The sequence below is a fragment of the Adiantum capillus-veneris genome, chromosome 19 (assembly GCF_014529385.1).
Source record: "Adiantum capillus-veneris isolate H3 chromosome 19, ASM1452938v2, whole genome shotgun sequence".
In the NCBI taxonomy this organism is placed as follows: domain Eukaryota; kingdom Viridiplantae; phylum Streptophyta; class Polypodiopsida; order Polypodiales; family Pteridaceae; genus Adiantum; species Adiantum capillus-veneris.
The window spans coordinates 98,597,837-98,610,998 of record NC_140949.1 but is presented as its reverse complement, the minus strand read 5'-3'; the positions used below and the strand labels follow the sequence as shown (position 1 = coordinate 98,610,998).

The 13,162-nt window shown below is 44.8% G+C and overlaps 1 protein-coding gene across 1 annotated transcript in view; it reads left to right on the top strand.

Moving 5' to 3' along the window:
* Positions 1-4,245: 4,245 nt before the first annotated feature.
* Positions 4,246-13,162, top strand: part of LOC147434531 (sodium-dependent phosphate transport protein 1, chloroplastic-like) — a 45,812-nt gene continuing 36,895 nt past the window's right edge. Inside the window, exon 1 of the mRNA XM_086490978.1 lies at positions 4,246-4,712. Within this exon, the coding sequence (XP_086347104.1) occupies positions 4,658-4,712 (55 nt within the window). The 5' untranslated portion in view covers positions 4,246-4,657. The remainder of the gene's footprint in view (positions 4,713-13,162) is intronic.

The window sequence follows — 13,162 nt, the reverse complement described above, 5'->3', positions numbered from 1 at the left end:
TGAAGAAGTAGATGTCTCCTGACACTAGACTGTCATCCTCTGCAACAATGTTTGTCACATTTATTTCTTGAATCTTCACTGAGGACTTGTTCTTCTCACCATGGTCTTCAGCTTTCTCTTTGCCTTTTTCTGCTTTCCATTCTCTGCAGTCTCTTTTCATGTGACCCTTCTTGCCACAATGGTAGCATTCTATGTCACTCTTGCCTTTAGCACTGCGGGACTTGCTACGAGACTGATTCCTCTTTCCACCTTTGTACTTTTCTTTGGTCCTTCCCCTGACAACTAAGGCTGTTCCTTTGCCTTTCTCCATTGTCTTTCTATTGGTTTCTTCAGTAAGCAGACTTCCTTCTACACCTGCTATGTTCAAACCATCTGGAGGTGCAGAATTACTCAAAGCTGTGCGAAAAGTGTCCCAACTTTCCGGCAATGTGAGCAACAGGAACATAGCTCTAACAGGTTCATCAAACTTGACACCTTGAGCTGACAACTGACTGTAGATTGTGTTGAATTCATTCAGATGATTGGACATAGGTGTCCCTTCTTTCATCTTCAAGTCAACAAGCTTCTTAAGCCAGTATACCTGTGAAGCTGCACTCTGCTTCTCATAAAGATCACTCAGCTTTAACCATGCTTGATAAGCCAACATCTCGTCTGCTACATTGAAGTAAACGCTTTCTGCCAAAGTCAGCATAATGGTAGAAAGTGCCAATTCATCCATTTCGCTCCATTCATCTTTGTCCATATCTTCTGGTTTTATCCCCTTGAGCTTTATAGGTTTTATCTGCTTCTTTTGTACCAACACGTGCCAAATTTGCTTCTTCCACAATGGGAAATTGTTTCCATCCAGCTTCTTGATATTGTAAAGAGCAGTGTCCTGTGATCCAGCCATAGCTATGCTTCACAGTGGTTTACTTTCTTGGGAAAAATTCGGTAGAGTTTCCCCTGTAAACTGACCTCTGAACCAATATCAACCTGTCAAATGAACCAAGAAAGCTTCAGTTCTGCATAAATTTCGGCAGAGTCTCCTTTGTAAAATGGCTCTGGTGTACTCAAAAACAGACCAAAAAACAGCTCAAAAAACACTGTCTCTCTGACACTGTAAGCTGCGGGTAAACCTGTCCTGCATCTGTACTGTCTGTCACTGTCCTGTAAGCATAGACTGTGACAATGCCTCAACGGCAGTAAAGCAAAGATGCAATCCCAACTGTCTAACTCACAGTCAATACATCCTAGCTGCCTATCTAAGGGTGCTCGAGGGATCGCTCCAAGACCTGTATCACCGAAAGGATCTCAACATTCGAGAATCCCCCAGCTCAATAAAACCTCACTCGACCCTGAACAAAGGCTGCAGTAAATATGACAGTACATAGACTTCCCACAAAGTCATAGATCAACAAATTTCCCACTATATGCTGTAACCGTATCGGCGGTTGTTTGCTGCGTGACTCACAACCAGCAAACCCTCAACAAACATACATCATCTCTGACAATACATCCCATGTGGAAGTACCTACAATGTCAGGATGAAATCTGGAATATCAAGCAGCAAACACAAGCTACCTGATGAACTAGTGGATGTTGCCTATAGTATGTGTGCACATGCGCCCGTGTCATATGTGACACGCCTCCAAGAACTGTGAGCCGTCCTTCGATGTGTAGACAGCCACAAATCAACACTCTGGGAGTGTCGATATCCTCAGCACCTACAGTCGTAGGCCGAAAACCCCAAATTTGCAGAGTCGGATCTGCACCCGTCGAGACCACATAGTCGAAAATGGCCTGCGCAGACCTTTGTCGAAGCCGAACGGTGGCCGAGATGACCTCAGAATGAAATTCTGAGAACACCGAGCCCTTTGGGCTCGCCCACAGGATTTGGGGCCGTGTCTTCGCCTGTCGAATTTAACTCCAATCTGAGCTGGTGACTCTAGCCTCCTGCAGTGCTGCCCCGAGCCGTGATCTGAGCTCTGATACCAGTTGAAGGAGTACGAGCGGAAGTGCGACGCGAGAGAGAGTGCGAGAAGAAGAGCACGACGATATGGTGAACTCGCTCTACTGTAATGTGTAGAGCATAGTGAGTTCTTATTAGCTTTTTACAAAAGAATATGTGTACATACCTGGCGGCCATCCCACTTACCTGGGCGACCACATTGGGCTTTATACCCCAACACACAATGTCCGATGCTTCTACTTAGTTGTTTATAGTTTTGAAGCTATGGTATACCTAGCTTTTGTTATTGCATTAATTCATGGTTTGCGTGTTTCTTTTAGATGGGCTATTTAAAGTTTCTCTTTTGTCTTTATGCACTGTATCCCCCCCCCCCCTCCCTTCTCTCTCTCTCTCTCTCTCTCTCTCTCTCTCTCTCTCTCTTCCCGCAATGTATATTCACCCTCCACTTGATCATTTTCTTGAGTACGCTTTCATTCATATACATTTAGGGGTAGCACTAGTCATGCTAGGTACCTCTGGATGCAGTCTGGCTCATGGCTTAAACTCCATGCTAGGTCGGGTGCTAAGAACTCCTCCCCTATACATATACTTCCGCAACTTTGATGTATATTGAAATTTTATAAAAGCGTAAATTGTATAATTCTCGCGCAGACCCTTAGGGAGGGGTATCATTCACCTAAACACACACACACACACACACACACCCACACACCCACACACACACACACACACATATATAATATACATATACATATATGTATATATAGGGTAAGAAGGAGGAGGAGGAGAAGAGAAGCTTTAACGTCATAGGAACAATCTCAAGAGACCTCAAAGATATATCTGACGAGTTTTAAACTCTAGACCTGACGCTCAAGAGAGAGAGATACACACCACTTTTTGTGTAGCTCATTATTTGATCATTTCTCTCAGTTTGAGATTTCTTAAGGCCAATACATACTCACATACTAAAATGAAAATAAAGTTGCTTTTAAAATACTCCCCCAGTATTACTCTCTAAGATAGATAGATAGATAGATAGATAGATAGATAGAGAGAGAGAGAGAGAGAGAGAGAGAGAGAGAGAGAGAGAGAGAGAGAGAGAGAGAGAGAGAGAGAGAGTACACTGACCGTCTCTTTGCCCCTGCTCCCCCTCTACAAACCTAAACGACCTCGAGAGGGTCCAAGTGCGAGATAAAGCACATGCATGGAGTGTTCATAGTTAGGCATAGGTAAGATAAGATGACGCAGGTTCGAGACAAAGCACAAGAGTGCTGCAAGGCAGAGAAGGGCACACTAGCACATGACTGCAAATGAGAGCTGCATGAGGAGGACATGGGACTATCTAGTAAGAACGAACAATGACCAGAGGGGGGAAGAGCACTCGACCATCCTTGTTGTCGAGAGAGGGAGAAGTCAGGTCTCCTTACATCGTCGGAACAGTACAAGGGAATTCTCGGAAGAGAGAGAGAGAACATCGGCATGACAACCACATATAATGGAGAGAGGGAGAGACACATGGCAACAACTTCACCTGGCCTTTACCCCCTCGTGTAGCTGCATGGTGGCGTGGCTTCCCTTTGTAGACGCAAACAATGCTCCCTAAGTCCCTGCTTGCGTGCGGCATTGCGGCACTGACATCCGTGCTCCTTCCGTCGCTCGTTATTGGCTCGTCGCTTGATGCTGTGCTCCTTCCGCCGCTAATATTAGAGAGTGCATCTTCTGAGATTCGTGTAATGAAATTAATTTTTTAGGATCATATGCAGATACTAGCCTATGAGCCTGGTCGCATCTTCCTTGTTCACAACTATACTGCCCGGTGAGCTATGAAGGAAAAATCCAATGATTAGAAAAAATAGTGGGTCAATTTTTGTGAGGGAGGGTTGGAAAATAGAGTGAGTTACCCTGGTTGCTCCCATTTTATGGAAATCTTGGTGATTTTGAGGCAATAAGTGGATATTTTACTGATTACGAGGGAAGATATATGTCCTCGCCTGCCTTTTGAGATGATGTGACTTGACGGATGAGCACCTTCTCTCTCTTTTTAACTTGCTAGTAACCAGCTGACGAGCAGGCTCCTCCGCTCATGCGACCAGGCTCTATGTCAATCAAGCCAAGATTTTTGATAGGTGGCAAAATGTTGGAGGCCGACTTTTGTTGGAAAACATAAGGTTATGGAACCTTTAAAAGGTGCCGCAAAAAATGTGCCACGTGGGCTCCGACTTACCGGTCACGTTAATGGAACATACTACTGGTGCCCGAAATTGACCGGCCACAGGCGGTCTCGAGTAAAATATCGAAGCTCATTGGCAAAGGATAACGGAGCTGCAATGCCAGGAGTTCCGCTTGCGACCCTCGCAGGAGAGCTCCCTGCACTAAATCCACGCACGTTTTAGCACCCAACGCACATACGCACGGACGCGCGTGCACCCATTTCGGGACATAGCCTACTAGAAGAGCCATTTTTACAGCAGCCTTCGAGCAGAGAGAAAAAAGGCATGCATGTACGTTGAGTTTCTTCATTCGCGCAAGACAATTGCTCATTCAGGCTCCTGAATTCCAATTTTCATCATCTACATGCACACAAGACCCAATTGCTCCTCCCAGCGCTCATGCAAATGCTGTCAATAGTTAAGCATTCTGATGCGCCTGAAACGTAAGCAAGCAGCCCTTGCTTGGAGGTGATTTCAATTGTTGACACCGCATTTCACCATGACTATTGGAGCAATCATCGTTCAATTCAATACCAGCATTGCAGCACTTTCAGGTTGGTTATCGCACAAGTGAACTTAATTTTATGTGAAGTCTGGGTTAAAGTCAAATCAGTGGCACACTCCATGCAACACATTAGTTTTTGGCGCTGAGAAGCTTCAGTTAGTTGAACTGTTTCATGCGGAGGTGTGGCTGGCCTCAGGTATGAGTATAGGAAGGTTTTTTGTTGTGAAAGTTCGTTGAGCAGGAGAAGATTTTTTTTTTAATAAAGAGTCATATGACTTGAAGATGAGAGTTTTTAATTTTAGTAGAGGAGGGTTTTCCCTTCAAATTCAGCAGCTGTTTTGATTGTATAATGGTATAGTCTATGCCACCATAGTGTTGAAGTTGAAACCTAGAGGAGAGTTTTCCCTTCAAGTTCAGCAGCTGTTCTTGATTGTATAATGGTATTGGCTATGCCACCATAGGGTTGAAGATGAATCCTACGTTACCTTTTCACTAGAAGCTATTAGAGAATCAAGGAATGCTTCAACGAGACTTTTTGGAGGTTGGTATTGTGAATTGTGGATAAAGTGAGGAACACAATTGGTTTTGGTCGCAACTTTTACCACGTTTTATGATGTGAACACGCACAATGGAAGTAGGGAATTTGGCTTGCTTTCTTCAGTGGTATTAGTGGTTATGGCTGTCGTAGTGTAGCTTTTAGAAAAAGTTAATCTCCTTCGCAAGCATAGGAATGAGTGCTTCTTCTTGAGACACATTGCTTCCCAAGGAGCAACAATTAAATCCATGATGATGCTTAATGGGTGTCTGTCTCTTCTTTAAGGTGGTAGATCAGCATATATTGATAGTGAGATGTGGGCGTCATATCCAAGGTCTCTTGGGGCAGGCTTTTCATACAGGAGCTGTGTAATTGGGAGCACGAAATTAGAATTATCCACCCCACCACATAGGTAAGCCTGACCATTCATTTTTGGTTGGATAGTAGCAAACATAACCCAAGCCCATGGTGCGTTGGGCTACACACCTTTGGGGCTGTCCATAGCCTCATAGGGCACTCTGAAGTGGCCCACTATCCAGCCATTGGACTCCATTCCCATGCTATTGGCACCATGGTGCACTTTTTGCATGCTAACCTGATGCGCCACTCGCGCTCCATAGTACATGGTTCTACACCTTCTATTGGCTTATGTTGAAGTTAGTAAGGCGGTCATTGACTATCTAGTCAATACTACTCATGGAAGAGATGTTTGAATTGTTTTGTGGATGACCACAAATAAGTTTTAACTCGGCTTATCTTTATAACAGGGTCTAGTACTTTACCTGGATTCATGTATGCAATTACATAGTCCATGGGTATTTTCAATGTTTACTCGAAGTAGAAATGCAAGCATGAAAATATCCCTTACAAATCAGCTCAATGAGAATTATATGTCTTGTATGGGTTCAAGTTCTCTTAAGACTCCACAACATGTGGTTGCTGTGATTGTCACTCAAATAGTTTCTATTTTCCTAGGGGGAACAAGTGAGGAGGAGACTTCTTCACTTTCTCCACATACTCGCAATGGCTCTCTCTATGAGTATGTTCTCAAAGCTGCCTTGAACATTTCTCCATATTGTTTCCCAATGTGTTTCATATCATGGAAGTCCCCTAGCTATTTGCATCCATCATCTCTCCTTGTTTTGGATGGGTACAATGGTGTGCGCACTGCGTAGTCCACTTTGCTGAAGGCCTCCTACTAGTGCGCTGTTGAATATATGAGTAGTGACTCCCGAGTAAGTGGAGCAATTGGAACTCAATAGAACTATGTCATGTGACACATCCAACCCTATGTGTCCGTGGACAAGCTACAGCATGACCAGGGATCAGTTCAGTCAAGTCAGTCTAGAATAGGAAGTGATTTGGCACTTTTGTGAGTCTGTTCGCAGACCGTGCATGACCAGACGCTTAGATTAGATGCATATCCTCCGGTTGCACACAACATGATCATCAGCATTCCCATCAAAATCCATCAGAATCCATCAGGGGAATTTTCTAGTGCATTAAAACCTATTTTCCCTGTTTTTGACATTTTTCACTTATTTATTAAGTGACTTTTGTTGGGAACTAGGTAGGGTAATTTTGCTAAGATAATATATATAGCACTTTCTGGCAGATGAGGCAGCAGGAGCACTGCGCAACAGGCCAAATCTCAACAAGAACAAGAACCTCTCTCAAGCAAGACTTCCCCCTTGGTGATGTCTTTCCCCAGCAATCCCAGCGTTTTTACCACAAGCTCCCTAGCGTCTCTAGCCTTGAGCCTTGGGCGATTTCAGCCAGCAAAGGGATAGCCTTGCCAGCGTTTTTGGAGACAATTCCATCTGGCGTTTTTCAGCCATAGAGCATAGCGTTTTTCAACCTGCTGTACAGTGTTTTTCAGGCCCTTGAACCAGCGTTTTCAGCAGTGGTTGCAGCAGCAAATTCAGCAAGGAAACTCAGCAAAACAGCCAGCCTTCAATAGCGTTTTTGCACAGCCTATGACCAACGTTTGTGGCAGCCCGAACCAGCACTTTACATCACCAAATTCAGCCAAAGCAGATAAGAAGGAATAGCCCGACAAGAACCAGTTCGAAGCATTCAGTTTTCAGCCATAGTCTCGTCCTCGTCGTCATCACCGTCGGCCTCGACATAGTCATTAGATTTGCATTAGCATCTTGTACCAGATTGTGCAATCGATAGTAGACCACTCTCGCCATCGAGAGTGGGGCCCTTGGAGGAGGGTTTTACAATGTCTGGTGTCGTATTCTCTTCTCTCTCTATCTCTCAGTCTCTGCACCTTCATTCACAGTGTTCATCCACTTTGTTTGTGTCCATTGCACTCTCTCACTAAAGGAACGGAAGCCTCTCCCTTTCGTAAGTAAAAGGAATCCTTGAGCACAGTTCGGAGTACTCATCTTGAGGAAAGTTCAACATTCACTTCCACTGCACCTTACATTGGTATCAGAGCTTTGGCAACGTTCTGTATCACTCAAGGAAAGAACTACAAGAACCACATAAATTTTTTTGCTTGTTGCGGTCGCACGTAACCCAAGATTCCTTGGGCGTGTCGATTCCTAATCGTGTTTTGAAGAGTGACAGGAATCCCAAGAAAGAAGGGCTTGTCCAGCCTCCCCTTGTGCCTCTTTTCACTCATTGAGAGCGGACCGTGCACTTAGCGGCCGGCCAATCGACGTGAGGTGGGAAAAAGCAACCTTGGTGTGAGCGAAGGCCGCCAAGGGGTGCGCCCGCGGAAAAGAGCAGAACTTGGGTGAAGAGAAGATCCTTCTCTAATACAGATTGCAAGTGAAAGAAGAACCTCGAGAACCTCAAGACCCTCAAGAACCTCAAGCACTCAAGGCCCCCAAGAACCCAAGACCCACAAGAACCCAAGTTCCTCATGAACTTAAGAACCAAGATTACAGTGTATGGTCATCACCTCGAAGCGGAATGGATACTTCGCTTGGAAGTGATGAGCATGAGAGAGGCGAAGAAGAATTCTTCCCACCAGGAGGTTTTTCGGACCCTCTCCCTTCCCCATCTACACCACGGATTGTACCAAATCCTATGGAGGCGGTGGTCAAGTTGATGTTGGAGATGATGGCACAGCAACAAGAAACGATTCGCGTTGCGATGGCACAACTAGAAAGAAAAGCAGAAAGACAAGAAGCCTTGGAGCGTGAACGCCAACTCAGACAAGACACCTTTGACCGTGAGCGTGAGCAAGCGCGCTTGGCGGCTGAAGAACGACAGGCAGAGCGGGCGACACAGAGTGAACAACGCATGCAAGAGTTTGTACGACATATTTTCGCCTCGAAGTCCGAGCCAGCCAAAGATGTTGGTAGTTCATCAAGTGGCGCAAGCCGAGATTCGGACTCCAACAACCCAGTCACAGAGAAGATCCAGTTCAGTAAGTATGATGGTAAGATGGATGCTACGGTTATTCATTCTTGGTTGCATCAATTAATTGCTTATTTTGCGACAACTAAGAAGACAGGAAATAGCAAGGTTTTGACGGTAGCTATGTACCTTGCCGATGATGCCATCATTTGGTACCACGCATGGCAAGAGCCACAATTAGCCGCGCACCTAGAGGTAGCCGACGAATTCACGCCCCTTTCCTTCAGTTGGGCTGATTTCCAAGACAAGCTCAATACGCGGTTTTAGTACCTCGCACGATTGAAGGATGATTGGCGCGCTCTCAAACAAAATGGTATGCAGTTATGTATTTCTCTAATCGTGTTTTGCAGCTAGGTACCCAATTAGAAAAGTTGAATGATGAGCTCAAAGAGGCATTCCTTTATGGATTGGACGAGTATATCACGTATGATGTGGAGGTGTTCGATCCAATCGATTTCAACAAGGCGGTAGCGATTGCTCTCGCACAAGAGATGAAGCACAACAAGGGAAAGCCTAAGGAAAACAAGACTTCCAGAAGTACCTCTCAAACCTCTCAGAACCCTAAGAACGGTAACTCTTCTAACCAATATTCCAATAGTCTCTTAGAGAAGAACTCTTCTAATGAACCTAAGGGTAAAGATAACACAATTGCTAAACCTAAGCTCACTCCAGATGAAAAGGTAGCACAAGGAATTTTAGGAGGATACATCACGTCGGAAGAGCAAAGTACTTATTCTAAGGAAGGTCGTCGTTTTCATTGTCACATTAAGGGTCACATAAAAAGAATATGTCCTAAGCTTGAATCTAATGAATCCACAGAACCCACTTCCTGTGTCAATTGCAATCAATGACAACACGAGTGTGCCCCAAGTTTCTCATGACCCTCCCATTGATAGTCTCTCATTAAATGTTATGGTCATATGACGGGGCAGTGTGATAGCCCGCCTAGAGGTTAGTCAGAAATCTCCTCTTGAGGTCTTTGGCTTCGCTCCTGGTATGGATTCTCTCATTATGAAGGAGTGCTTTGATGTGTTGTTTACAGTTCAACAAGCTGCTTTCCATAGAAAATTTTGAGTCTCTCCTCTTTCCAGATGTGATATGGTTTTGGACATTCGATGGTTTCGTGAGCATGACCCTCTCATTGATTCGGCGAAAAATACGTTCACTTTCAATGCAAAAAGTGACTCTCCCATTGTCATTCGTGGAGAGCAAGTTTTTCATTCTCCATTGCTCATTTCTAATGTGCAAGCGAAAATTGAACGGATTCAGGAGAAGGAGACTCTTTCGGTCTCGTCTTCTCCAAAGCATGATCCACAGGATTTGCATGATGATTTGAATGATAATGATGAGCATGATGATTTGGATGACACTGACAAGCATGATGATTTGCATAATGACCACGATGTGATTTCTCACAAGTATGATGATTTGTATGATCCAGACGTGATTGTTCACAAGGATGATGGTTTAGTTGATGCTTTTTCTAGCGAAGCTAACCTCGTTGCAGATTCGATCAATCACGAAGAATCGATCTTGGCTTTCGAGTCGAGGTCCACAAAACCCCCCCCCCCCCCCCCCCAGGCAGATTCGATCAAACACAAAGAACTGATCTTGGCTCTCGAGCCTAGGTCCAAAGAACCCTTACAGGAAGTACTATGTGTTCGCATGCTTAGTCAACACGCATTGTTCAAGTGTTTCATTTGTGATCGTTTCCTGTATTTTAGTCAACCTCTTTATTTGATCCCTTTTCCTACGCATGACATCTTGTACGTTCAGCACGTTTCACTCATGAATGAGCACGGATGTATGCGGATTTTTGATGAAAAGCTGAAAAGTATGCATTCAAGGAAGTCACATTCCATGTCTCTTTCTTGGCACGACACAGTTGTAGAAAGAGCACATGAAAGTATGAGTACCAAGCATGGTCATTCATTGTGTTTTGCCACAGTGGATTGATTTAGATCAGCACGACAAGATTCAATCTCATTGTTTGCGTGTGTGTGGTGAACGGTTTGGCACTCCGTCTCTTTGTTCATCTACATTGCATGCACAGTCTTTGAGGAAGACTATATTTTTTTCAGTCACTTTACATGGAATAGGTATGTTCATGTTCTTGTGTTGGAAGCGGTTTCAGGAATTTTCAGCCATGGAGATTCTTGAAGAAGGAAGAAGCATGACTCTAGACGAAGTTGAAGCATCGAAGGAGCCACAAAAGACTTTGTGTCGCTTTCGGCACGGCCCAAAGAAGCAAGCTTTGCAGACCATTATGAAGTTCAAGTACCGCATGACCCACACATCAGAGTGGGCTGGCGAAGAGTCCCTTCCAGGATTCCGGTTGCTGTTAACGATCTCCCTCGACACCATACAGTTCGGTACCAATACCTCACTTTGAAAAGGAGGGGATATCACGTGACACATCCAATTCTATGTGTCCGTGGACAAGCTACAGCATGACCAGGGTTCAGTTCAGTCAAGTCAGTCTAGAATAGGAAGTGATCTGGCACTTTTGTGAGTCTGTTCGCAGACCGTGCATGACCAGACACTTAGATTAGATGCATATCCTCCGGTTGCACACAACATGATCATCAGCATTCCCATCAGAATCCATTAGGGGAATTTTCCAGTGCATTAAAACCTATTTTCCTTGTTTTCGACATTTTTCACTTATTTATTAAGTGACTTTTGTTGGTAGGGCAATTTTGCTAAGATAATATATAAGCAAACCAAAGCTAGCACTTTCTGGGAGATGAGGCAGCAGGAGCAGCGCTCAACAGGCCAACTCTCAACAAGAACAAGAACCTCTCTCAAGCAAGACTTCCCCCGGCATCTTTCCCCAGCAATCCGAGTGTTTTTACCACAAGCTCCCTAGCGTCTCCAGCATTGAGCCTTGGGCGATTTCAGCCAGCAAAGGGATAGCCCTGCCAGCGTTTTTGGAGACAATTCCATATGGCGTTTTTCAGCCATAGAGCATGGCGTTTTTCAACGTGCTGTATAGCGTTTTTCAGGCCCTTGAACCAGCGTTTTCAGCAGTGGTTGCAGCAACAAATTCAGCAAGGAAACCCAGCAAAACAGCCAGCCTTCAGTAGCGTTTTTGCACAGCCTATGACCAGCGTTTGTGGCAGCCCGAACCAGAATTACATCAGCAAATTCAGCCAAAGCAGATAAGAAGGAATAGCCCGACAAGAACCAGTTCGAAGCATTTAGTTTTCAGCCATAGTCTCGTCCTCGTCGTCATCACTGTCAGCCTCGACATAGTCATTAGATTTGCATCAGCATCTTGTACTAGATTGTGCAATCGATAGTAGACCACTCTCGCCATCGAGAGTGGGGCCCTTGGAGGAGAGTTTACAACATCTCTGGTGTCGTTTCTCTTCTCTCTCTATCTCTCAGTCTTAGCACCTTCATTCACAGTGTTCATCCACTTTGTTTGTGTCCATTGCACTCTCTCACTAAAGGAACGGAAGCCTCTCCCTTTCATAAGTAAAAGGAACCCTTGAGCACAGTTCGGAGCACTCATCGTGAGCAAAGTTCAACATTCACTTCCGCTGCACCTTACAAACTAAGTATTACTTGGGAGAATAGGAGATAAATAGAATCAACACGAAATTGGGGCAAGACGATGGGCTGCTGCTCCCCCCCCCCCCCGCCCTTCCCCTTTTTCAAAACCCCATGACCCGAGTACCTTTAGTGATGGGGAAAAGAATAGTACAAGCACTTGAACTAAATAGTGGGGCTAGACACCCACAACCCAGCCTACACCAACAACTCTTGGCTATGGAATGCAAGTCCAACCAAGAGCCATGCTCCAAAGTGCATGCTTGCCATCTCCATTAGTATGCTATTATGCTACGCTAAGCAACAAGAGATGTCAAGTGAGGAGTCTGTGTCTTTCTCGTATGTTACTTCTTCTTCCTCTTCCCTACCCTCATTCCCTGCCGCTCTCTCCACCTTCGAAGGTGTTTGAGGTTTTGGGATTGAGGCCGGGGACAAGTTAATGCTTTGGTAAGATAGTTAAGGGCATAATCTTGGTGCTTGAAGCTTTCGATCTTCATTGCACCAACGAGGTCTCAAGGAACACAAATCTTGTATTCTATCAAGTCTCTCTAACTACATACTTATCGATTGTGTACAAAACGCGATTTGAAAGCTATTTCCTTATGACAAATCGGCTCAAAAATCAAATGGCCTTAAAATCCTTGTGGATGAGCATGTAGTCCTACACATCTGGGAGTCATTTTTTAGGACACGCCTTCTCTATGCGAGAGGCAGCTTCGAGATTGACATGAGGATATGCAACCCTTGCACGGCTGTAGTAGATGTGCTCGTTTGTATAGTGTCAAGAGCCTTGCACTAAGCTGTGGTTGTTTCATACATTGGTGACATCCACACTATTTGTATGGGGTACAAATATCGGGACTTAGTCTAGACCATGGTATTCGATCTCGTCGGAGGTGTGATGGATGGAGAAATATGGAGAGACCACTAGTTGCTACGATCTTTAGGATGATCCGATGTAAGGCTGCTGTTCCCCATGAGGTCGTCAGAGTGGGATTGGGAGCTACATTGATTGTGGTTGAGGCACTTACCAG